Consider the following 23,742-nt stretch of genomic DNA (forward strand, 5'->3'; position numbering starts at 1 on the left):
ATATTTCCCTTCATTTCTGGTCTGCAAATTGGAAATGTATTACAAGAAGTGCCGCATCTTACTGATCCCGGATTCCCATCCGGATTGGATGCTTGCAGCCCCTCCAGGTGGTGAATACCAGCATAGCTGGTGCTTTCCTTGGAACAGGGCTTTGCCTGCTGCAATAGCTGTTGTTGGTCTTAAGTTTTAAATGTTTCTGACGTAGGACAATTTTAAAACTCTTAAAGAGGAAGTAAGTCATTAAACTAAAAGTTTTTAGTTTTTTTCTGGAAACTAAATCAATTAAAACACACAGATCTGACCTGGTGCAGAATTTGAGTGCTAACTTTTCCAGTGTAAAGCCCAGTAGGGTCTTAAACCGAAACGTCACCCATTTCTTCTCACCAGAGATGCTGCCTGTCCCACTGAGTTACTCCAGCATTTTGTGTCTAAAGGCCAGCAAGACTGTACTGTGCTTGAATCTCTTATTAGTTGTTATTTGGATATTTTACATTCATTTGCCCTAAGTAGCATCCATATCTCTCGTTCCCCTTTCCCCTAACTCTCAGTCTGAAGAAGAGTCTCGACCTGAAACGTCACCTGTTCTTTTTCTCTAGAAATGCTGTCTGCCCCACTGAGTTACTCCAGCTTTTTGTGCCTGGCTTCAATCTCTTTACTGAGCACTTATCTGGCACGGTGCAGTTACAGCAGCCTTTCTTAGCAATTCCAACTGCTGGTGGGAGCACCTACAATCTGGTCTAGGATGTACTTTGACAATGATAGTAGTTGAGATTTGTCTTCACTGAATTCGGCATTAAAATATTTCCCGGTTGTATTGCATGCCTACAGGAGATGCAAGAATTACAGATGCTGGTTTACCAAAACAAAACACACCATGCTAAAGTACTTGTGGGTCAGGCAGCTAGTCCATCGATTGCCTGCTGAGTAAGCTTAACCACTAGATTAATTCCATGGTGACATTGGGCGTCACGATTCAGAAGTTTCTCTGGAGCTCGTTGTGAAGCGGAACTCATGTTGGTGGGTATTGGCTAGTTGACCTTAATATCGCTCCTTGCCATAGTCATGGTGTGGAAACAGACCCTTCAGCCCAACGGCCGACAGTCAACAATGTCCCATCTACACTGTGCTTGGTCCATATCCCTCCAAACCTGTACTATCCATGTACCTGTCTAACTGTTTCTTAAACGTTGGGATAGTCCCTGCCTCGACTACCTCCTCTGGCAGCTCGTTCCATACACCCATATAACCATATAACCATATAACCATATAACAATTACAGCACGGAAACAGGCCATCTAGACCCTTCTAGTCTTTGTGCCGAACACAAAATTATTATTATTATTATTCTTACTGCAAATGGTGGCTTGGGTGTGGCTTGAAGTTGAAAGACACCACTTACTGCAAATGGTGGCATGAAGTTGAAAGGCACTACTTAATGCAAATGGTGGCATGAAGATAACCATATAACAATTACAGCACGGAAACAGGCCATCTCGACCCTTCTCGTCCGTGCCGAACACGTATTCTCCCCTAGTCCCATACACCTGCGTTCAGACCATAACCCTCCATTCCTTTCCCGTCCATATAACTATCCAATTTATTTTTAAATGATAAAAACGAACCTGCCTCCACCACCTTCACTGGAAGCTCATTCCACACAGCTACCACTCTCTGAGTAAAGAAGTTCCCCCTCATGTTACCCCTAAACTTCTGTCCCTTAATTCTCAAGTCATGTCCCCTTGTTTGAATCTTCCCTACTCTCAGTGGGAAAAGCTTATTCACGTCAACTCTGTCTATCCCTCTCATCATTTTAACGACCTCTATCAAGTCCCCCCTTAACGTTCTGCGCTCCAAAGAATAAAGCCCTAACTTAACCATATAACCATATAACAATTACAGCACGGAAACAGGCCATCTCGGCCCTACAAGTCCGTGCCGAACAAATTTTTTTTCCCCTTAGTCCCACCTGCCTGCACTCATACCATAACCCTCCATTCCCTTCTCTTCCATATGCCTATCCAATTTATTTTTAAATGATACCAATGAACCTGCCTCCACCACTTCCACTGGAAGCTCATTCCACACCGCTACCACTCTCTGAGTAAAGAAGTTCCCCCTCATATTACCCCTAAACTTCTGTCCCTTAATTCTGAAGTCATGTCTTCTTGTTTGAATCTTCCCTATTCTCAAAGGGAAAAGCTTGTCCACATCAACTCTGTCTATACCTCTCATCATTTTAAAGACCTCTATCAGGTCCCCCCTTAACCTTCTGCGCTCCAGAGAATAAAGACCTAACTTAACGCACCATTCTTTACGCAGAGAGTGGTAGCGGTGTGGAATGAGCTCCCAGTGGAAGTGGTGGAGGCAGGTTCATTGGTGTCATTTAAAAATAAATTGGATAGGCATATGGATGAGAAGGGAATGGAGGGTTATGGTACGAGTGCAGGCAGGTGGGACTAAGGGGAAAAAAATTTGTTCGGCATGGACTTGTAGGGCCGAGATGGCCTGTTTCCGTGCTGTAATTGTTATATGGTTATATGGTAATAACCATATAACAATTACAGCACGGAAACAGGCCATCTCGACCCTTCTAGTCCGTGCCGAACACATAATCTCCCCTAGTCCCATATACCTGTGCTCAGGCCATAACCCTCCATTCTCTTCCCATCCATATAACTATCCAATTTATTTTTAAATGATAAAAACAAACCTGCCTCCACCACCTTCACTGGAAGCTCATTCCACACAGCTACCACTCTCTGAGTAAAGAAGTTCCCCCTCATGTTACCCCTAAACTTCAGTCCCTTAATTCTCATGTCATGTCCCCTTGTTTGAATCTTCCCTACTCTCAGTGGGAAAGGCTTTTCCACGTCAACTCTGTCTATCCCTCTCATCATTTTAAAAACCTCTACAAAGTCCCCCCTTAACCTTCTGCGTTCCAAAGAATAAAGCCCTAACTTGTTCAACCTTTCTCTGTAACTTAGTTGCTGAAACTGAGGCAACATTCTAGTAAATCTCCTCTGTACTCTCTCTATTTTGTTGACATCCTTCCTATAATTAGGCGACCAAAATTGTACACCATACTCCAGAATTGGCCTCACCAATGCCTTGTACAATTTTAACATTACATCCCAACTTCTATACTCAATGCTCTGATTTATAAAGGCCAGCCCACCACCCTTTGTGTGAAAAAGTTACGCCTCTATTCCTATGAAACCTTTTCCCCTTCACCTTAAACCTATGTCTTCTGGTTCTTGTCCATTGTCTCAAACCGATCAATGACGTTTGCAGGGTGAGCTTGACCAAGTATAAATGTTCTGCCTGGTGAAAAGCATCAGGTTTTCTGCCATAACAGTGAAGTACACAATTAGATTACTCATATTCTGTGTAATGAAAAGTTCAAGAGGTTCTCCTGTGATAAGGTCATTTCTCTGTGGCAAAATTATCATGATCTTGCAGTGTCATTTCACATTTGGTATTATTTTATCTCCGAAACTATTTGTGCCTCTTGTCTATAAATCACCATTTTAGAATTGATTCCTGCTAACATTCATGAATGCAGGCTGGAAGGTTCAGAATATTCCTTCATCGTACACCATTTTGTGGAATCTTATTTTTGTTCTTGAACTGGTTATGCTCTTGTTTGATTTTGTTACTTTGCAACCTTGAGCTTACAGTAGAATCTAAATGTAATTATAACCCTGAGGAAGATGGACAATTGCATGAACATAATGTAAAAGACCAGGCAGAAAAACGGAGCTTGAATGATAAATTACAAAGAATCGACACTATGCCATTAGATAGTTGAGTACAAACATTTAATATGCTTGTCTCAAATTACCTTGTGTTGCTTTGGTGGATGTACTGACCTATTTAAGATAAACTGAATAATGTCTTTATGTTCATATGCTAGTAATCAGCAACATAATTTCACAGCCTGCTTAATAAATCAGCCAGCATTATTTAGCACTGTGATGTCTTCTGTTTTGCATAGATTGATAAACTCCCAAACACACAGAAAAAAATTCTACATTTCTGTCTGCCGCTAGCTACTTAGGATAATATATTAAAAAATGTATTTAGAAATAGCCTTACAGTCCTAATTCCGTAGAATCTATTTTCCAAATGCAGCATTCTGATCAGTTTTCCACAGTAATATTGCAAACATGCAATTTTCATTTCGCAGTAGACCATAAGAGATACTACATGGAAACAGGCCCTTCAGCCCAACGAGTCTGGGCTGACCAACAAACATCCGTGCACTAGCTCTCCACTACACACACTAGGGATAATTTACAGAAGCCAATTAACCAACAAACCTGTACGACTTTGGAGTGTGCGAGGAAACTAGCGGACCTGGAGAAAAGCCACGTGGTCACAGGAAGAACGTACAAGCTTCATATAGACAGCACCCGTAGCCAGGATTGAACCCAGGTCTCTGGCGCTGTAAGGCAGCAACTCTACCGCTGTGTCACCGAGTAAAACCAGATAATGTTGGAAACACTTAACAGGCTAGGCAGCATCTGTGGACAGAGAAACAGAGTTAACATTTAATGTTAAAGAGCCCTCCTTTATCATTTATTTCAGAATTCAAGCATAAGCAGATTTTGATTTCCATTTTTTCCCCAAGGTTTGTTTATAATATGCTGAATGAAGCAAGGGCACTCATCATTATTAATTTGTTCATTTGACAGTAACTATTCGTAACTACATGTGCAATTCAAGAATGACATCAGGAAGTAGCAGACATGCCAAAGTAAAAGGAATGAATTTTGAGAGAGACCAAGATGTAGATTTATTATTGTCACGTGTACGGAGGAACAGTGACAAGCTGTGTCCTGCACGCTGCCCAATAGATCGCATATACCATACATGAATACAAGCAAGTCAAACTCAAGTACAATAGATAGAGCAAAGGGGAGCATACATAGTGAAGAATATGGTTGGGGCTGAGCAACTAACGGTCCAGCAGGTGGCAGAGGCCAGAACTCTGAACAAACTAGGTTCAATAATGACCAACCCCACTCACCCACTCCACGCCCTGAAGGTGATCAAGTGCAGCATCTTCAGTCAGAGACTGATTGCACCAATGTGCAAAACGGAGAGATATAGGAAGTCTTGTATACCTGCTGCTATAAGGTTTTATAATGCACAAAAATAATTTTGGATTTTTTTTAGTATTCATTCATTGTATTTTAACTTATTAAGTATTGAAGCTATCTGTGGCAATGTGTGGTGTTATGTCTGTCTTGAAGCTGTTGTGGCACTGTAATTTCCTGTAAAGGATTATTAAAGGTTATTCAATTCAATTCAATTCAATTCAAATTCAATTCAATTCAATTCAATTCAAAACTCAGCATTGTAGCCCATCAGTTCCATAGACTAAGTCCAGTGTCCCAGGACCAATGAGGTAGAGGTGAATCGGACAAGACCCGAGTGTATGGAAGGACCATTCAGAAGCATGATAACAGAGAGGAAGTAGTCTGGTGGTGCACACTTTCAAGCTTCTGCACCTTCTGTCGTATATGAGCAGGGGAAAGGAATGACTAGAAAGGGAATTTACTATTTTGCCTGCCTTTCCAAGGTAACATGAAATGTCAATGATGGGAAGTGTGGTCTGTGTGGTGGACTGGGCTACATCTATAACTCTCTGCAATTTCTTGTGTTCTTAAGCAGAACTGTTCTCAAACCAAGTTGCCATGCAACCCAACAGTGTGTTTTCTAGGGTGCATCTGTGGAATTTTTGTAAGAGTCATTGGAGAGATGCCAATAGTCCTCGACCTCCTCAAGAAATAGAGGCCTCTGAGTGTCTTCTTACCTGTCGCATTGATGTGATTGGTCCATGTCAGATCATTGGTAAATATTTTTGGCAAGGAGCTTGAAGCTGTCAACCATTGATGCTGATTGGGGCATGTCCTTTAGTTACAAAATCACACCCCTACCAGTACCCTCTGTCTTCAGTGACCAAGCTCATTTTGGACCCAACTCATACAGGGTCCATACAATTTAATTGTCTAAAGACCTTGTCAAATGCTTTCCTAAAGTCCATGTAGACAATATCCACTGCCCACATGACAGTTGTCCCTTGGAATCTTCTCGAATAATTTTCCTCTCTGAAGAAGGGTCACGACCCAAAGGTTATCTGACCATTCCCTCCGCAGATGCTGCCTGATGCACTGGGTTTTTTCAATCATGTTGTTTATGGCTCAAGATTCCCACATCTGCTTTCTCTCACCTCCTCTCTTGCTCTCCTCCGTATCCTGGGGTAGATAACATCAGAACCTGAGAACTTATCCATCTCAATGTTTTTTCAAGACACCCAATCCACTTCCGGCTTACAATCATCGTGCCCTAGAATATCAACATATCCTTCCCTGAAATAGTCACAAAATGCTGGAGTAACTCAGCGGGACAGGCAGCATCTTTGGAGAGAAGGAATGGGTGGTGCTTCGAGTTGAGACCCTTCTTCAGACTGAGAGACCGGGGAGAGGGGGTCTCGGAGATAAGGAAGGGTAAGGTGTGAAAACGAGATTTAAAAAAAGGGAGGTTCAAAGAAAATGAGAATATATCATTGTTTGCAAGGAGCAGTTGACAACGAAGTATACAGAGATAGAATTTAATCAGGGAATAGTCAGACTGGCCCGAGAACTGGGAAGGGGAGGAATGGAGAGAGAGGGAAAGCAATGGTTATCTGAAGTTAGAGAAGTCAATGTTCATATCACTGGGGTGAAAGCTGCTTGGGCAGATATAACTCCTTGAATCCCATGAGATCTAACCTTCATTTTGAAACAAAATCCATCCTATAAAAGCCTGGTGATGTTGATGCTGGAATCTGGTGAAGAAAATACAGGAAATATTCAGCAATCGGCAAAATTGGTAGAGAACAGAAATGGCAACATTTCAAGTTGATGCCCAATCATATCATAAATGCACCTCAGTTACAATTATTGAAAATAAATTGATCCTGTTTCAGCCCTGGTTTTGAATGGGAAGTGGACTATTTTATGTCAGACTACAATATGCAGAATATCTTGCTAAGTTCAAGTTCAAGTGAGTTCATTGTCATGTGTCCCTGATAGGACAATGAAATTCTTGCTTTGCTTCATCACAACAGAACATAGTTGGCATTGACTACAAAACAGATACATGTGTCCATATACCATGATATAAATATATACACACATGAATAAATAAACTGATAGTGCAAACAACAGATAACCTGCCTCCACCGCCCGCTGAGGCAGAGAATTCCACAGACTCACAACTCTCTGTGAGAAAAAGTGTTTCCTCGTCTCCGTTCTAAATGGCTTACCCCTTATTCTTAAAATGTGGCTCCAGGTTCTGGACTCCCTCAACATCGGGAACATGTTTCCTGCCTCTAGCGTGTCCAAACCCTTAACAATCTTATATGTTTCAATGAGATACCCTCTCATCCTTCTAAACTCCAGAGTGTACAATCCCAGCTGCTCCATTCTCTTGGCATATAACAGCCCCGCCATCCCGGGAATTAACCTTGTAAACCTACGCTGCACTCCCTCAAAATTAGGGGACCAAAACTGTACACAATACCCCAGGTGTGGTCTCATTAGGGCTCTGAACAACGCAGAAGGAACTCTTTGCTCCTATATTCGATTCCTCTTGTTATAAAGGCCAACATTCCATTAGCTTTCTTCACTGCCTGCTGTACCTGCAAGCCAACTTTCAGTGACCGGTGTACAAGGACATCCAGGAATCGCTGCACCTCCCCCTTACGTAACCTAACCCCGTTGAGATAATAATCTGCCCCCTTGTTTTTGCCGCCAAAGTGGATAACCTCACATTTATCTGCATTAAACTTCATCTGCCATGCATCTGCCCACTCCCCCAACCTGTCCAAGTCACCCTGCATTCTCATAGCATCCTCCTGACAGTTCACATTGCCACCCAGCTTTGTGTCATCTGCAAATTTGCTAATGTTACTTTGAATCTCTTCATCCAAATCATTGATGTATATTGTAAATAGCTGGGGTCCCAGCACCGATCCTTGCGGTACCCCACTAGTCACTGCCTGCCATTCTGAAAGGGTTAGGGTTAGGCAACATCGCCAAACTCAGACCCTCTCTCACACCTCCCGCTGCTGAAAGACTCATCCATGCCTTCATCTCCTCCCGACTGGACTATTGCAACTCACTTCTCCTTGGCATCAGCTGCACCTACATCAACCGACTCCAACTGGTCCAGAACGCAGCCGCCCGACTCATCACACACACCAAATCCTGGCATCACATCACTCCAGTCCTCAAACAACTTCACTGGCTTCCCATCTCCCACCAGATCACCTACAAAATCCTGATCCTCACCTACAAAGCCCTCCACCATCTGGGCCCCCCATATCTCACTGACCTCCTCTCCCCCTACCAACCCTCACGGTCCCTCAGATCCACATCTGCCGGTCTCCTCTCCATCCACAAGTCCAACCTCCGCAGTTTTGGGGACAGAGCCTTCTCCAGGGCAGCTCCCAGGCTCTGGAACTCCCTCCCCCAACTGATCCGCAATTCCGTGTCCCTCACCATCTTCCAGTCCCGCCTCAAGACCCATCTCTTCACCTCTGCCTATCCTTAGCCCCACGTCCCCCTCTCTTTTCATCTGTGCATTAATTGCCTCATATTGTGTTTTGTATTGAATTCTGTCTTTACTTTGTGTACTAGTCATGTCTCTACTATTTATTTCATTCCCCTTACATGTTTTTCCTCTACCTGCTAAATTTTTGTAAGGTGTCCTTGAGACTCTTGAAAGGCGCCCATAAATAAAATTTATTATTATTATTATTATGTTGGACCTCATCAAATGCTTTCTGTAAGTCCAGGTACACTACATCCACTGGCTCTCCATTGTCCATTTTCCTAGTTACATCTTCAAAACATTCCAGAATATTAGTCCAGCATGATTTCCCTTTCGTAAATCCATGCTGACTCGGACCGATCCTGTTACTGCTATCCAAATGTTCGGCTATCTCATCTTTTATAATTGACTCCAGCATCTTCCCCACCACCGATGTCAGGCTAACTGGTCTATAATTCCCTGTTTTCTCTCTCCCGCCTTTCTTAAAAAGTGGGATAACATTAGCTACCCTCCAATCCACAGGAACTGATCCTGAGTCAATAGAACATTGGAATGGGATGCAGACCATCAGGCCCTGGAGATTTATCAGCCTTCAGTCCCATCAGTCTATCCAACACCAATTCCTGCCTAATGTGGATATGGGGAGAAGGCAGGCATGGGTTATTGATAGGGGACGATCAGCCATGATCACAATGAATGGCGGTGCTGGCTTGAAGGGCCGAATGGCCTCCTCCTGCACCTATTTTCTATGTTTCTATTACCCAATCCTCTTGCTTCCCGCTCATCTTTTCTACGTTGTACTTCTTCTCTTTTATTTTTATACTGTCCCTGACGTCCCTTGTCAGGCATGATCATCCGTTTGTCCCCTTGGGATCTTTCTTCCTCCTAGGAATGAACTGATCCTGCACCTTCTGTATTATCCCCAGAAACACCTGCCATTGTTGTTCCACTGCCATCCTTGCTAATGTATCTCTCCAGTCAACTTTGGCCAGCTCCTCCCTCATGGCCCCATAGTCCCCTTTATTCAACTGCAACACTGACACCCCTGATCTACCCTTCTCCCTCTCCAATTGTAGATTAAACCTGACAGATAGGGACAGGGCAGATTGATTATTTTGTGAAGGTATCAGTGAGTGAAGGCACTGGAGATCAGCTTTCGATATCTGTGGTAGCTAAAGATATAATAAGTGTATGTGGGTGTGAGAGGTTATGTGGAGAAGGCAGGAGAATGGGGTTAGGAGGGAGAGATAGATCAGCCATGATTGAATGGCGGAGTAGACTTGATCAGCTACTCATAGACTAGACCGACTCCAACTGGTCCAGAACGCAGCCGCCCGACTCATCACCCACACCAAATCCTGGCATCACATCACTCCAGTCCTCAAACAACTTCACTGGCTTCCCATCTCCCACCGGATCATCTACAAAATCCTGATCCTCACCTACAAAGCCCTCCACCATCTGGCCCCCCCCATATCTCACTGACCTCCTCTCCCCCTACCAACCCTCACGGTCCCTCAGATCCACATCAGCCGGTCTCCTCTCCATCCACAAGTCCAACCTCCGCAGTTTTGGGGACAGAGCCTTCTCCAGGGCAGCTCCCAGGCTCTGGAACTCCCTCCCCCAACTGATCCGCAATTCCGTGTCCCTCACCATCTTCCAGTCCCGCCTCAAGACCCATCTCTTCACCTCTGCCTATCCTTAGCCCCACGTCCCCCTCCCTTTTCATCTGTGCATTAATTGCCTCATATTGTGTTTTGTATTGAATTCTGTATTTACTTTGTGTACTAGTCATGTCTCTACTATTTATTTCATTCCCCTTACATGTTTTTCATCTACCTGCCAATTTCTTGTAAGGTGTCCTTGAGACTCTTGAAAGACGCCCATAAATAAAATGTATTATTATTATGGGTCAAATGGTCTAATTCTGCTCCTATCACTTATGACCTTATGAATATGAAAGACAGAGATTTAATAAATAAACAAGAACATATGGGCCAAACACAGGTAGGTGGAACTAGTGTACATGGGACATGTTGGTCGGTATGGGCTTTGGGCCGAGGGACCTTTCCATGCTGTATGACTCTATGACTTTGATATTTACTTCAATATTATAATAATTGTTTATTAAATAAACAAAATATGTTGAGCTGAATTTAGTGAATGAACTTGTTTCCTGAAAGATGTCATTGCATATTACATGAAGGTGAACTTCCTTGGTTTATTATATGAAAGATTGTATATACTGTGTTAAATGATTTAAGTATTAAAATAGCAAAAGTTGAACGTGATTAATGTGAATCCATTAATGGATGCTTCCTGAAAATTGTATAGTATGCATCCAATCATTTGTCTCCAACGTGGGTAATATTTCTTTATAAAAAGGCACAATGGAATGGGGAGATTTGTGGCCGTTACATTTAGGAGGGAAAGTGGTCAACCTTGGGCAGATAGTGAGCAAAGAATGATGAGGAGCTCCGTTCCCATGGAGATGGTGAAAACAAGACAAGATCTGGTCTGAAGAAGGTCACGACCTGAAACGTCACCCATTCCTTCTCTCCAGAGATGCTGCCTGTCCCGCTGAGTTACTCCAGCATTTTGTGTCTATCTTCAGTTTACACCAGTGTCTGCAGTTCCTTCCTGCACAAGATCCACCTGGTCTACTCACCTGTTCTCACCATTCTGATACATTAGTGATCGCAGAGGGTGGGTAGTGGCTTGTTTCTAGTTGTATCCCAGTAAAGGTGCACTTTCATGGTGTTGCCTCCTGATCATTTCAGTAACCACATATACGGATATTGTGTTCCACGTCATTCTAAGTAGAATTACACTTTGATTACACAAATAATGGTACTTTCAGAATAATTGCTTCGATCTTAAAACATTGCATTGTGGTCAACCATTTTTAAAAGATGTAAGAATTTTTCAGGAACCACTGTCCAAGATGGGGTTGCTCTATTGCATTGCCAAGTCTAAAGCTAATTTTTAATTTTAGTTTAGAGATACAGCGCGGAAACAGGGCGTGAGGCCACCACGTCCACACCGACCAGCGATCCCCTTACACTTTCAGTATCCTACACACATAGAAACATAGAAATTAGGTGCAGGAGTAGTCCATTCGGCCCTTCGAGCCTGCACCGCCATTCAATATCATCATGGCTGATCATCCAGCTCGGTATCCTGTACCTGCTGTACACAAGGGACAATTTCTAAGTTTTTAGCAAAGCCAATTAATCTACAAACCTGCACGTCTTTGGAGTGTTGGAGGAAACCAGATCACTCGGAGTAAATCCACGTGGTCACAGGGAGAATGTGCAGACTCCGTACAGACGGCACCCATAGTCAGTAGCGAACCCGGGTCACTGGCGTTATAACGATACGGTACGTCAGAACTTTAATTATTCTCGGAGGGAAATTGGTCGGCCAACAATCTTCAAACACAAGATGCATGAAACATGAAATGAAAGTGAGGAGTGGAGTAAGGCATCAACTCTACCGCTGCACCACCATGCTGCCCCGTTTCTTTGGCTGTGTAGAACTTGCTAGTCGGTACAAAGATTTTGGAAACCTCATTGGGAAATTTCCCACAATATTCTTCATGTTTATCCATCAAAGGACGGGGAATGGACAGATTTGATGTTGGTCTCTGCAGAACCTGTCCCTTAACCATAGCAGAAACCACTGTATTTGGTTGCCAGTTCACCTGGGTTAATAAGTAGGAACTTGGCTGGGGGTGTATTGGCTGTCTGTCATCCCAGTGAGAAGTGAGAGTGGCTGGTTGGTGTTAAAGGACAGAATAGATTTGCCCCAACTCCCCCTGCTAATCCCTCCCAAGATGGTGAGATAGGCTGTGCCTAGATGTGATAGTTGTTGGTAGATGTGAACAATGGACATCTGAGCAAAACTCTGGAGGCTCGCCCTGCCCACTATGTCTTCTCCCAGCAAGGAGTAAATCCCTCCAAGAAAGGGGAGTGGAGAATACTGGTGAGTAAGGGGGGGAAATGCAATGAAAGAGGAAGCATTATAGGGCTGAAACCCTGCCTTTTAGACGTCTAAAAATGTGACTGGTTTCTGATGATTGGAAACACATTTCAAGAGTTACTGACAATGGGATATGAAACACTGCAGGCTGTATAAGCCATGCTGTCATTGTAATTCATTAGAACGTCTTTGCAAATGTCCAGTTTATTTGTGGTAGCTTGATGTGATAATGTAAAGCATACACTTTGTTGTGTCACCCAACGTTTTGTTTAAAGCTGCCGAGAGCAAAAATATTAAAAGAAATTGCAGTCCCTGATAACACATATGATCTCTCTCTCTTGTTTTTGAAGACAATGCATGTTGAATTGCCGTTTTGTTTCTTTAGGAATGTAAATTACATCACAAGTTGGCTGAGTATGATGGGGCCAGTTGTGGGACTTGACTTGCCATTGAGCTATGCTACAGCCTTATCACAGTGCTATACCGACCTGGACTGAACCACGTATGTATGTGTTCAAATCATTTTTATATTCCAAAGTACATTTTCATCTTGCAGTGTTTAAGCTTAGATCATAAAGTCATGTGATAGGAGCAGAATTAGGCCATTCGGCCCATCAAGTCTACTCCGCCATTCAATCATGGCTGATCTATCTCTCCCTCCTGACCCCATTCTCCTGCCTTCTCCCCATAACCCTTGATACCCGTACTAATCAAGAATCTATCCATCGATCTCTGTCTTAAAAATATCCACTGACTTGGCCTCCACAGCCTTCTGTGGCAAAGAATTACACAGATTCATCACCCTCTGACTAAAGAAATTCCTCATCTTCCTAAAAGAACGTCCTTTAATTCCAAGGCTATGACCTCTAGTCTTCGACTCTCCCACGTGGAAACATCCTCTCTACATCCACTCTATTCAAGCCTTTCACTATTCGGTACGTTTCAATGAGGTCCCCCCTCTTTCTAAACTCCAGCGAGTACAGGCCCAGTGCCATCAAACACTCATCAGAGCTTAAGCAGAATAAAGCCACATGTGCAGTGATTATTAACTGTGAATGTACAGTGTAGATGTTTCAACTATTACCATTCCCATGTAATTTTAATGGTGTGTTTCAAACATTAAAAACCAGTGATTGATTATTGGTGAAACTCAAGTAACATTACCAGATGTTGGCATGTTTTTTTAAATGTTTAAATTTAAACAGATCCCTTGTTTAAGACAATATAATTATGTTTGAAGAAGGGTCTCGACCCGAAACGTTACCATTCCTTCTCTCCAGAGATGCTGCCTGTCCCGCTGAGTTACTCCAGCATTTTGTGTATCTTAATTATTTTGCCATTGAATTTAAATGGATAATTTGTTTCATATTATTAACGATGGGTCAGGATTCTGTAGCCTGCCCAGAGATAATATTCTGTAATTCAGTAAAGGGTGGCACAGTGGCACAGTGGTAGAGTTGTTGCCTTACAGTGCTTGCAGCACGGAGAACAGGGTTTGATAACGGCTACAGGTGCAGACTGTACGGAGTTTGTACGTTCTCCCTGTGACCTGCGTGGGTTTTCTCCGATATCTTCGGTTTCCTCCCACACTCCAAAGACGTACAGGTTTGTAGGTCTACTGCATCCGCTGCTCTAGATGTCAGCTGATTTACATCGGTGAGACTAAGCGGAGGTTGGGCGATCGTTTCGCCGAACACCTCCGCTCAGTCTGCAATAACCTACCTGAACTCCCGGTGGCTCAGCACTTCAACTCCCCCTCCCATTCCCAATCCGACCTCTCTGTCCTGGGTCTCCTCTAATACCAGAGTGAGCAACACCGGAAATTGGAGGAACAGCACCTCATATTCCGCCTGGGCAGCTTGCGTCCGGATGGCATGAACGTTGAATTCTCCCAGTTTTGCTAGCCCTTGCTGTCTCCTCCCCTTCCTTAACCTTCGAGCTGTCTCCTCCCATCCCCCCACCCTCGGGCTCCTCCGCCTCCCATTATTCCTTCCTTCTCCCCCCCCCCCCCATCAGTCTGAAGAAGGGTTTCGGCCCGAAACGTCTCCTATTTCCTTCACTCCATAGATGCTGCTGCACCCGCTGAGTTTCTCCAGCATTTTTGTGTACCTTCAGGTTTGTAGGTAAATTGGCTTGGTATGTGAAAATTGTCACTAGTGTGTGTAGGATGTGTTAATGTGCAGGGATCGCTGGTCAGTGTGGACTCGGTGGATCTGTAAAATGCTCGTTCTAAGCTTCCCCCCCAGTCTAGTTTCAGTCAAAAAACAGTGAATCAGGCACTTGATCAACTAATCTATATTTTAACCAAACACAACTACAGTTCAACCACTGTACCTAACCACCGCGGGTTTGATCCTCGTATCTGCCTGATCAAGCCCTCTAAGCCTCGCTCAAACAGAGACACTCCAGAAGGTCACGCAGACCCAAGCACTCTCCCAGAAGATCGATGTGGGACGTCGTGGCAGCGGACTTTTATAGGTCCCCAGACCTTGAGGGGCCGAACCACATGGGGGTGGTCTCTTTCCAATGCAATTACAGATATCGATTAACCCCATACATAACAGACATTTCCCTAACCCAATAATACAGCAGCTAATAGATTGTATTCAAACAGTGTTTCTCAGGGAAGCAAACATAGCAACATTTACCCTGATCTGCAAGAAAACCAGACCAGGCTCAATACTTCATCCAGTCAACATTAGGCAAAGTAGAACTCTGCAACATTATTTACAATTATTTACAAGGTGTATGTCTGGTTTGCAGTCATCCAATCCATTCTATGCATTTTGCACCTAATTGACAGGGTCTGCAGAGGTCCCCATTCCCTTCCTGCAGCTTGGATCTGGCCTCTAGACAAACTGGCCTCTTCAGCTTGTCCCAATTCCACAGAGAGTAATTACAAATTGACCAAATCAACAGCAGAACTGGAGTTTTTTACCCAATTTTAAAGTCCTAGCCTCTCCAATCTGGCCAGGATTAACATTCCTTCATTTTTATCATATATGATAACCCATCATTTATGATAACCAAATAGTCAAATAATCAGCTAACCAGATATACATATCCATTATATTTCCCATCTATCAGCTACACAAGATGATGATGTTTCTTCCCAGAATCTTGTCAAGCTTCCTGAGTTCCCGTGGGCGTAGCTTCACAATTTCTGTCTGATGAGTCTTCACCTCCCGAGTTTACATGAGCACGAAATCCCTCCATCCGCGTTGTTGCCCATTCTTCCATCCCTTTCCATAGTCGAACCTATAACCTAAAATTCCTGAAAAACTTGGGACAAAGCAAGTTACCATCATGCACCCATGCTTTCCCATACATTCACTGTAATTCTGCAATACTAACCCTTGTCCATTCCAATATTCTGCTCTATTATATTCTACTCTATCACTGTATTCCCTAATATACTCTTTATTATCCTTGGATCAACACTCATCAGCCCTCTTCATATTCACACGATGTTATAATATGTATATCTGGTAATGTGTTCTTTCCACTTTGATAATAGAAGCCGCTTTACCATCAAGGGTTAAACAATTTAAATCCATAGGTTAAATATGCATCAGCTCTGCTATTCCTACACCCATTCAAATTTCCTCCCTCGAATTCACTAAATATCTCCTCCAGTACTTCTTCCTATTTATGCATGTCTCCTTACTATGTTGACTTTTCACTATGTGGCACTATCAGCCCCATGTGGCACTGACGTGGCACTATCGGCCCTACACGATGTGTTATGTCGACACCAAAACAAGAACCCTGATGCGCCTATGGTGGTGGCTGGAGATTTTAATAAGGAAAATCTCAAAAAGGTCATGCCTAACTTCTGCCAACACATCACGTTTGCCACCAGGGGGAGCTTTGGACCACTGCTACACACCGTTCAGGAAGGGCTACAAGGCCGTTTCTCTGCCTCCTTTTCGAAAATTTGCCACGTTGCCATTTTCCTGCTGCCGGAGTATAAACAACGGATAGTACGGGAAGTGGCAGTGACGAGGGACGTAAAGCGGTGGTGCGACCAGTCAGAGGCCATGCTGCAACATGCACTGTGCGATGTCGACTGGAATATGTTCCAAGCAAGTTCCGGAGATGTCAGTGAGTCCGCGGAAGTGGTCACGGACTTCATTGCAACAATAGCCGTAACATCGTCCCCACGGTAAGGGTTAGCACCTTTCCTAATCAAAAACCCTGGGTGGACAGGTCCATTCTTGTTGCCTTGAATGCTCGCACCGCTGCCTACAACTCGGGCCTGGCATCCGGCAAAATGGACGACTACAAGGCAGAGTCCTACCGATTGCGAAGGGCGGTGAAGGACGCAAAAATGAGGTACAGGGATAGGATGGAGTCGCAGATGAAGCAGCAGGACACCAGATGCCTTTGGCAGGGGCTACGGTCTATAACTAACTACCGGAGCCCCCCCCCCCCCCCCTCTACCGGAAGTGCCCGGTACCTCCCTAGCTGATGACCTGAACCCTTTCTACGCACGATTCGAGACGGGCAACATCACCCCTAGCTCGCCGGCTAACGACAACACCGCCAGCACGCTGGCTAACGAGGCTGGATGGAGGTCCTCCGCTGGGGATGTGAACACATTCTCGTTGTCCGAGCACGACGTGAGGAGGGCTCTGACACGTGTGAACATGAGGAAAGCTGTAGGCCCAGATGGCATCTCGGGGCGAGTACTTCAATCTTGTGCTACTCAGCTTGCTCCGGTGCTCACCACAATATTTAACCTCTCCCTGGCCAACTCCGTGGGCCCTGCCTGCTTCAGAAGATCTATCATTGTACCTGTACCAAAGAATGCCTCTCCAGCTTGCTTGAAAGACTACCGACTGGTGGCTCTCACCTCAGTAGTCATGAAATGCTTCGAGAGGCTGATCAAGAACCACATCTGTGACTTCCTCCCTCGCAACATGGACCGTCCGAACAGATCTTAAGGGATTGGACAGGCTAGATGCAGGAAGATTGTTCCCGATGTTGGAGAGGTCCAGGACAAGGGGTCACAGTTAAGGATAAGGGGGAAATCCTTTAAAACCGAGATGAGAAAAACATTTTCTGTGAATCTGTGGAATTCTCTGCCACAGATGGTAGTTGAGGCCAGTTCATTCGCTATATTTAAGAGGGAGTTAGATGTGGCCCTTGTGGCTAAAGGGATCAGAGGGTATGGAGAGAAGGCAGGTACAGGATACTGAGTTGGATGATCAGCCATGATCATATTGAATGGCGGTGCAGGCTCGAAGGGCCGAATGGCCTACTCCTGCGGCTAATTTCTATGTTTCTATGTTTCTATCCACGTACGATGCGGTCTCCCAGGTTCTGCACACCGCTCTCTCTCACCTTGACAGCCAGAAGGGGGGCTACGTGAGGATGCTGTTCATAGACTACAGTTCAGCTTTCAACACGATAGTCCCCACCAGACTGGCCGGGAAGCTAATGGAATTGGGGCTCAACACCTCCCTGTGTGCCTGGGTCCTGGACTTTCTCACCGCCAGGCCCCAGGTAGTCAAGATGGGAGGGAATACATCGAACACGCTCACCCTGAGCACAGGATCGCCCCAGGGTTGCGTCCTCAGCCCCCTACTGTACTCCCTGTACACACATGACTGTGTGGCTGGGTTCAGCTCCAACTCAATAATTAAGTTTGCTGATGACACTGTGGTGGTGGGCCTGATCTCAGACAACGACGAGAAGGCCTACCGGGAGGAGGTGGCTGATCTGGCACCCTGGTGTCAGGATAACAGCCTCCTCTTGAATGTCACAACAACTAAGGAGCTGATTGTGGACTTTAGAAGGGCACATCATCCGAGGACGTACACTCCATTGAGGATAAATGGGACCACTGTGGACAGGGTGAACTGTTTTAACATAGAAAATAGAAAATAGGTGCAGGAGTAGGCCATTCGGCCCTTCGAGCCTGCACCGCCATTCAATATGATCATGGCTGATCATCCAACTCAGTATCCTGTACCTGCCTTCTCTCCATACCCTCTGATCCCCTTAGCCACAAGGGCGACATCTAACTCCCTCTTAAAAATAGCCAATGAACTGGCCTCAACTACCCTCTGTGGCAGAGAAATTCCAGAGATTCACCACTCTCTGTAAAAAACGTTTTTCTCATCTCAGTCACAAAGGATTTGCCCCTTAGCCTTAAACTGTGACCCCTTGTCCTGGACTTCCCCAACATCAGGAACAATCTTCCTGCATCTAGCCTGTCCAACCCCTTAAGAATTTTGTAAGTTTCTATAAGATCTTCCCTCAATCTTCTAAATTCCAGCGAGTACAAGCCAAGTCTATCCAGTCTTTCTTCATATGAAAGTCCTGACATCCCAGGAATCAGTCTGGTGAACCTTCTCTGTACTACCTCTATGGCAAGAATGTCCTTCCTCAGATTAGGAGACCAAAACTGTACGCAATACTCCAGGTGTGGTCTCACCAAGACTCTGTACAACTGCAGTAGAACCTCCCTGCTCCTATACTCAAATCCTTTTGCTATGAATGCTAACATACCATTTGCTTTCTTCACTGCCTGCTGCACCTGCATGCCTACTTTCAATGACTGGTGTACCATGACACCCAGGTCTCGTTGCATCTCCCCTTTTCCTAGTCGGCCACCATTTAGATAATAGTCTACTTTCCTGTTTTTGCCACCAAAGTGGATAACCTCACATTTATCCACATTATACTGCATCTGCCATGCATTTGCCCACTCACCCAGCCTATCCAAGTCACCTTGCAACCTCCTAGCATCCTCCTCACAGCTAACGCTGCCCCCCAGCTTCGTGTCATCCGCAAACTTGGAGATGTTGCATTCAATTCCCTCATCCAAATCATTAATATATATTGTAAATAGCTGGGGTCCCAGCACTGAGCCTTGCGGTACCCCACTAGTCACTGCCTGCCATTGTGAAAAGGACCCGTTTACTCCTACTCTTTGCTTCCTGTTTGCCAGCCAGTTCTCTATCCACATCAATACTGAACCCCCAATACCGTGTCCTTTAAGTTTGTATACTAATCTCTTATGTGGGACCTTGTCGAAAGCTTTCTGAAAGTCCAGATATAACACATCCACTGGTTCTCCCTTATCCACTCTACTAGTTACATCCTCGAAAAATTCTATAAGATTCGTCAGGCATGATTTACCTTTCGTAAATCCATGCTGACTTTGTCCAATGATTTCACCACTTTCCAAATGTGCTGCTATCCCATCTTTAATAACTGACTCTAGCAGTTTCCCCGCTACCGATGTTAGACTAACTGGTCTGTAATTCCCCGTTTTCTCTCTCCCTCCCTTTTTAAAAAGTGGGGTTACATTAGCTACCCTCCAATCCTCAGGAACTACTCCAGAATCAAAAGAGTTTTGAAAAATTATCACTAATACATCCACTATTTCTGGGGCTACTTCCTTAAGTACCGTGGGATGCAGCCTATCTGGCCCTGGGGATTTATCGGCCTTTAATCCATTCAATTTACCTAACACCACTTCCCGGCTAACCTGGATTTCACTCAGTTCCTCCATCTCATTTGACCCCCGGTCCCCTGCTATTTCCGGCAGATTAATTATGTCTTCCTTAGTGAAAACAGAACCAAAGTAGTTATTCAATTGGTCTGCCATGTCCTTGTTCCCCATGATCAATTCACCTGTTTCTGACTGCAAGGGACCTACATTTGTTTTAACTAATCTTTTTCCTGGGAGCCCTAATCTGGGACCTAATCTAAATACCTGGGAGTCCACATCACAGAGGATCTGACATGGACATCACACACTGCCGTACTGGTGAGTAAGGCAAGGCAGCGCCTTTACCACCTCAGGCAGCTGAGGAGATTCAGAGTCTCTCTGAGGATCCTTCAGTGCTTCTACTCTGGGGCTGTAGAAAGCATCTTGTCTGGCAATATCACAATCTGTTTTGGGATGTATTTTGCACCTAATTGACAGGGTCTGCAGAAGTTCCCATTCCCTTCCTGCAGCTTGGATACGGGCTCTAGACAAACTGGCACCACTCTGCAGCTTGTCCCAATTCCACAGAGAGCACTTCCAAATTGGCCAAATCTCCCAGCAGCCCTGGAGCTTTTACCCAATTTTAAAGTCCTAGCCTCTCCAATCTGGCCAGGATTAACAGGCCGAAGGGTCTGTTTCTGCGCTGTATCTCTAAGCTTCCTCATGGTTGGATCCATGGCGACGGGGCCTACAGGGTGTGGATCCTGCCAAGTATCAGTCAGAGTGGTGCCAGAACAATCCTCGCCCATGAAAGTACAAGAGGTTCCTTTACACCTGCTATGCTCCAATGTTCTGATTTTGCCCCACATCAATGCCAACAAAGTATCAAATGTTTCTAGCAATCAAAACATTCTAAAAGTATTGAATAAATGCATAAATATTAAATTATCAGTACAGTTTAGGTCATCTTAATCCAGAGTAGTGATGGTATTGGTTCTTAGTTGAGTTTTGTTTATTGTCACGTGTACCGAGGTACAGAGAAAAGGCTTTGTTGCGTGTTAACCAGTCAACGGAAAGACAATACGTGGCTATACCAACATATTTTGAAAACCAAAATGTTAAAACATTTACAGCCGTATAATATAACACAATCTGGGTAAATGAGCTGAAACTCACCTTGGTTCCTCGCTATTCAAGTGGACAGCCTGTTCTTCCACCAGAACTAATCTTGCCGCAACTTCCTTCTGGACTCCGGCGTTGAAGAGCTGTCAGGAAGATCCTGACCAACAGCTGCCAGCAATTTTGGGACTCATGCACACATGGGAATCCCAAACGTAGTGGCTCTTGTCCAGGGAAACCCCAGTAGTTATGCACAGAACTGTCTATGCTCACCACAAGGTCTGCGCCATGAATTTGATTTGCATAATGCTATGTTATTAAAGGACACGTTTTAACATGGCACCAGCCCTTGGTGATGGGTTGAATGTTCCAGCAAGAGTGTTTCCTTGTCATATGTCCCAGATAGAACAATGACATTTTTACTTGCAGCAGCAAAACAGAATATGTAAACATACTCTGTAACCAATATAATAAACGAGAAACAAAGTTCAGTCCGTATGTGCACACACACACACACACGCACACACACACACACACACACACACACACACACACACACGCACGCACGCACACACACACACGCACACACACACGCACGCACACACACACGCACGCACGCACACACACACACGCACACACACACACACACACACACACACACACACACACACACACACACACACACACACACACGTGCACACACACGCACACACACACACACACACACACGCACACACACACACGCACACACACACACACACACACACACACACACACACACACACATGCACACACACACACACACACACTCACACACACACACACACCCACACACACACACACACACACACACACACACACTCACACACACACACACATACACACACACACACACACACACACACACACACACGCACACACACACACACACACACACACACACACACACACACACACACACACACACACACAATGATTTACTCCAGCATTTTGTGTGTCGATCTTTGGTTTAAACCAGCATCTGCAGTTCCTTCCTACACATTGAGTGCTTACAATATCTTCTTTTTTTAATTTCTGTTCTAAAGTATTTTATAGGCATCCAGTTCCATTCATTTTCATCTTTCCATCTGACTTCTTTGCATTTCCTTCCGAGGGTAGATCAGCCACGAGGTAAATAAAAATAGATGGGCAAAATGAAATGTTTGGATCATCGTCCCCTTCTAATGAAGGGAAATGTCATGGGGAGGAATGTGGCACGATAACACTAAAGAAATGAAAGATGATTTGTTTTTTGTCTCTCTCTTGCTAGGAGATCAATGGAGCAAATACATAACAAGTCCAGTTGGTTTACTGCTGCGAACAATCATCGGTGAATTCTGAGAAGGAAAACAAGCATCTTTATCCAAAATCTAATGAACATCTGCTTGCGAGTGTTATCAAGCCTTATTGTCCACTTGCTGGTTGAGATATATCGCCCTATATGCTGAAGAAAACTTTGGCCTGTGATACAGTTTTGTTTTAATCATTAACAAAAGAATCTGTGTTCTTCAAGATATTTTCTTTAAACAATGAGATAGTTCAAGTTAATCTGGATCTGTGTACTGTGCAGTATAATGCACTTTCCACCAACAGAGAGAGTACACATTGTCTACTGGAATCCTGAGATGATTTGGACATGTTATGAAACTAAAACGGATAATAAATTAGAACATTCCAACAAAGGAAGAAATCGGAAAAAAAAATTCTAATAAATTACATGCTCTAATAGTTTAGGACTGATCGGCCACTCGTTCCGTTAAAACCCTTTCTTCTTTAAACAGCGTTTACAATGATTCAAACACTTGGATGTATATATTTTGTTTTTAACATAGTTTAGATTTTCTGCTGGTTTTTTTAAGTGTCACAATGCCTACAAATCTGACTTAATGTTAACACACACTGTGCAGAAGACATAAATGAAAATGAGGTATTCTAAGAGCTGTTTCTGAACAGCACAGATCTGAATGAAAATACAATGGAGCCCTCTTCAGGTCGACTTAAGTTACCTCTGGAAATTCCTTTCATTGATAATTTAGTGAAAAAATAAATTGATATTTTATTTTGGGGGAGAACTTTCTCGTATTTGCATTCACCGACTGTTTTCTTTCAATGCTTTATTTATTTTTGTAGCACTCAACCAATGACGAATTGCCCAAATATATGTTATATTTTAATTCATTGCTTTTGCATTTGTTTCAGTAACTTGATTATAACACGGTTGCCGCTTAAAGCATTCATCAGCTAAGGACGCAACACTGGTTATTTGCACAACAAATGCAGTTGACTGCCTTCTAAATAGTAAAAATAAAAGAACTCTCTGAAAAACATTAAGCTTCTAAATCCAGAAGAATTTTTTATTAAAATGTACATAAGTTTAAAATTCTGGATCCTATTTTTTTTTGTGTGATTTTATGTTTTCATTTTCCGAGGGACCCCAGAAGATTCAGCACGCGAGTAAGGAAAACCTGCATATATTTTAGATAAACATAAATCAGGTACTCCTGTCTGTGTATGTCGCAGTGGCTGGCAAATGCTAAGTCCATATTGAATGTAATTTG

General features: G+C 44.0%; 1 protein-coding gene across 4 annotated transcripts in view; it reads left to right on the forward strand.

The window, feature by feature from the left end:
* Positions 1 to 23,510, forward strand: part of atg10 (ATG10 autophagy related 10 homolog (S. cerevisiae)) — a 327,510-nt gene extending 304,000 nt beyond the window's left edge. For 3 of the 4 annotated variants that reach the window (XM_055633408.1, XM_055633405.1, XM_055633406.1), the window contains exons 7-8: positions 12,968 to 13,088; positions 22,455 to 23,510. In XM_055633408.1, coding sequence (XP_055489383.1) covers positions 12,968 to 13,079 — 112 coding nt within the window. In that variant the 3' untranslated portion in view covers positions 13,080 to 13,088; positions 22,455 to 23,510. The remainder of the gene's footprint in view (positions 1 to 12,967; positions 13,089 to 22,454) is intronic. The other variant, XM_055633407.1, reaches the window with a different exon arrangement.
* Positions 23,511 to 23,742: the final 232 nt, after the last annotated feature.

Source organism: Leucoraja erinacea, chromosome 3 (genome assembly GCF_028641065.1).
Source record: "Leucoraja erinacea ecotype New England chromosome 3, Leri_hhj_1, whole genome shotgun sequence".
Classification (NCBI taxonomy): Eukaryota; Metazoa; Chordata; class Chondrichthyes; order Rajiformes; family Rajidae; genus Leucoraja; species Leucoraja erinaceus.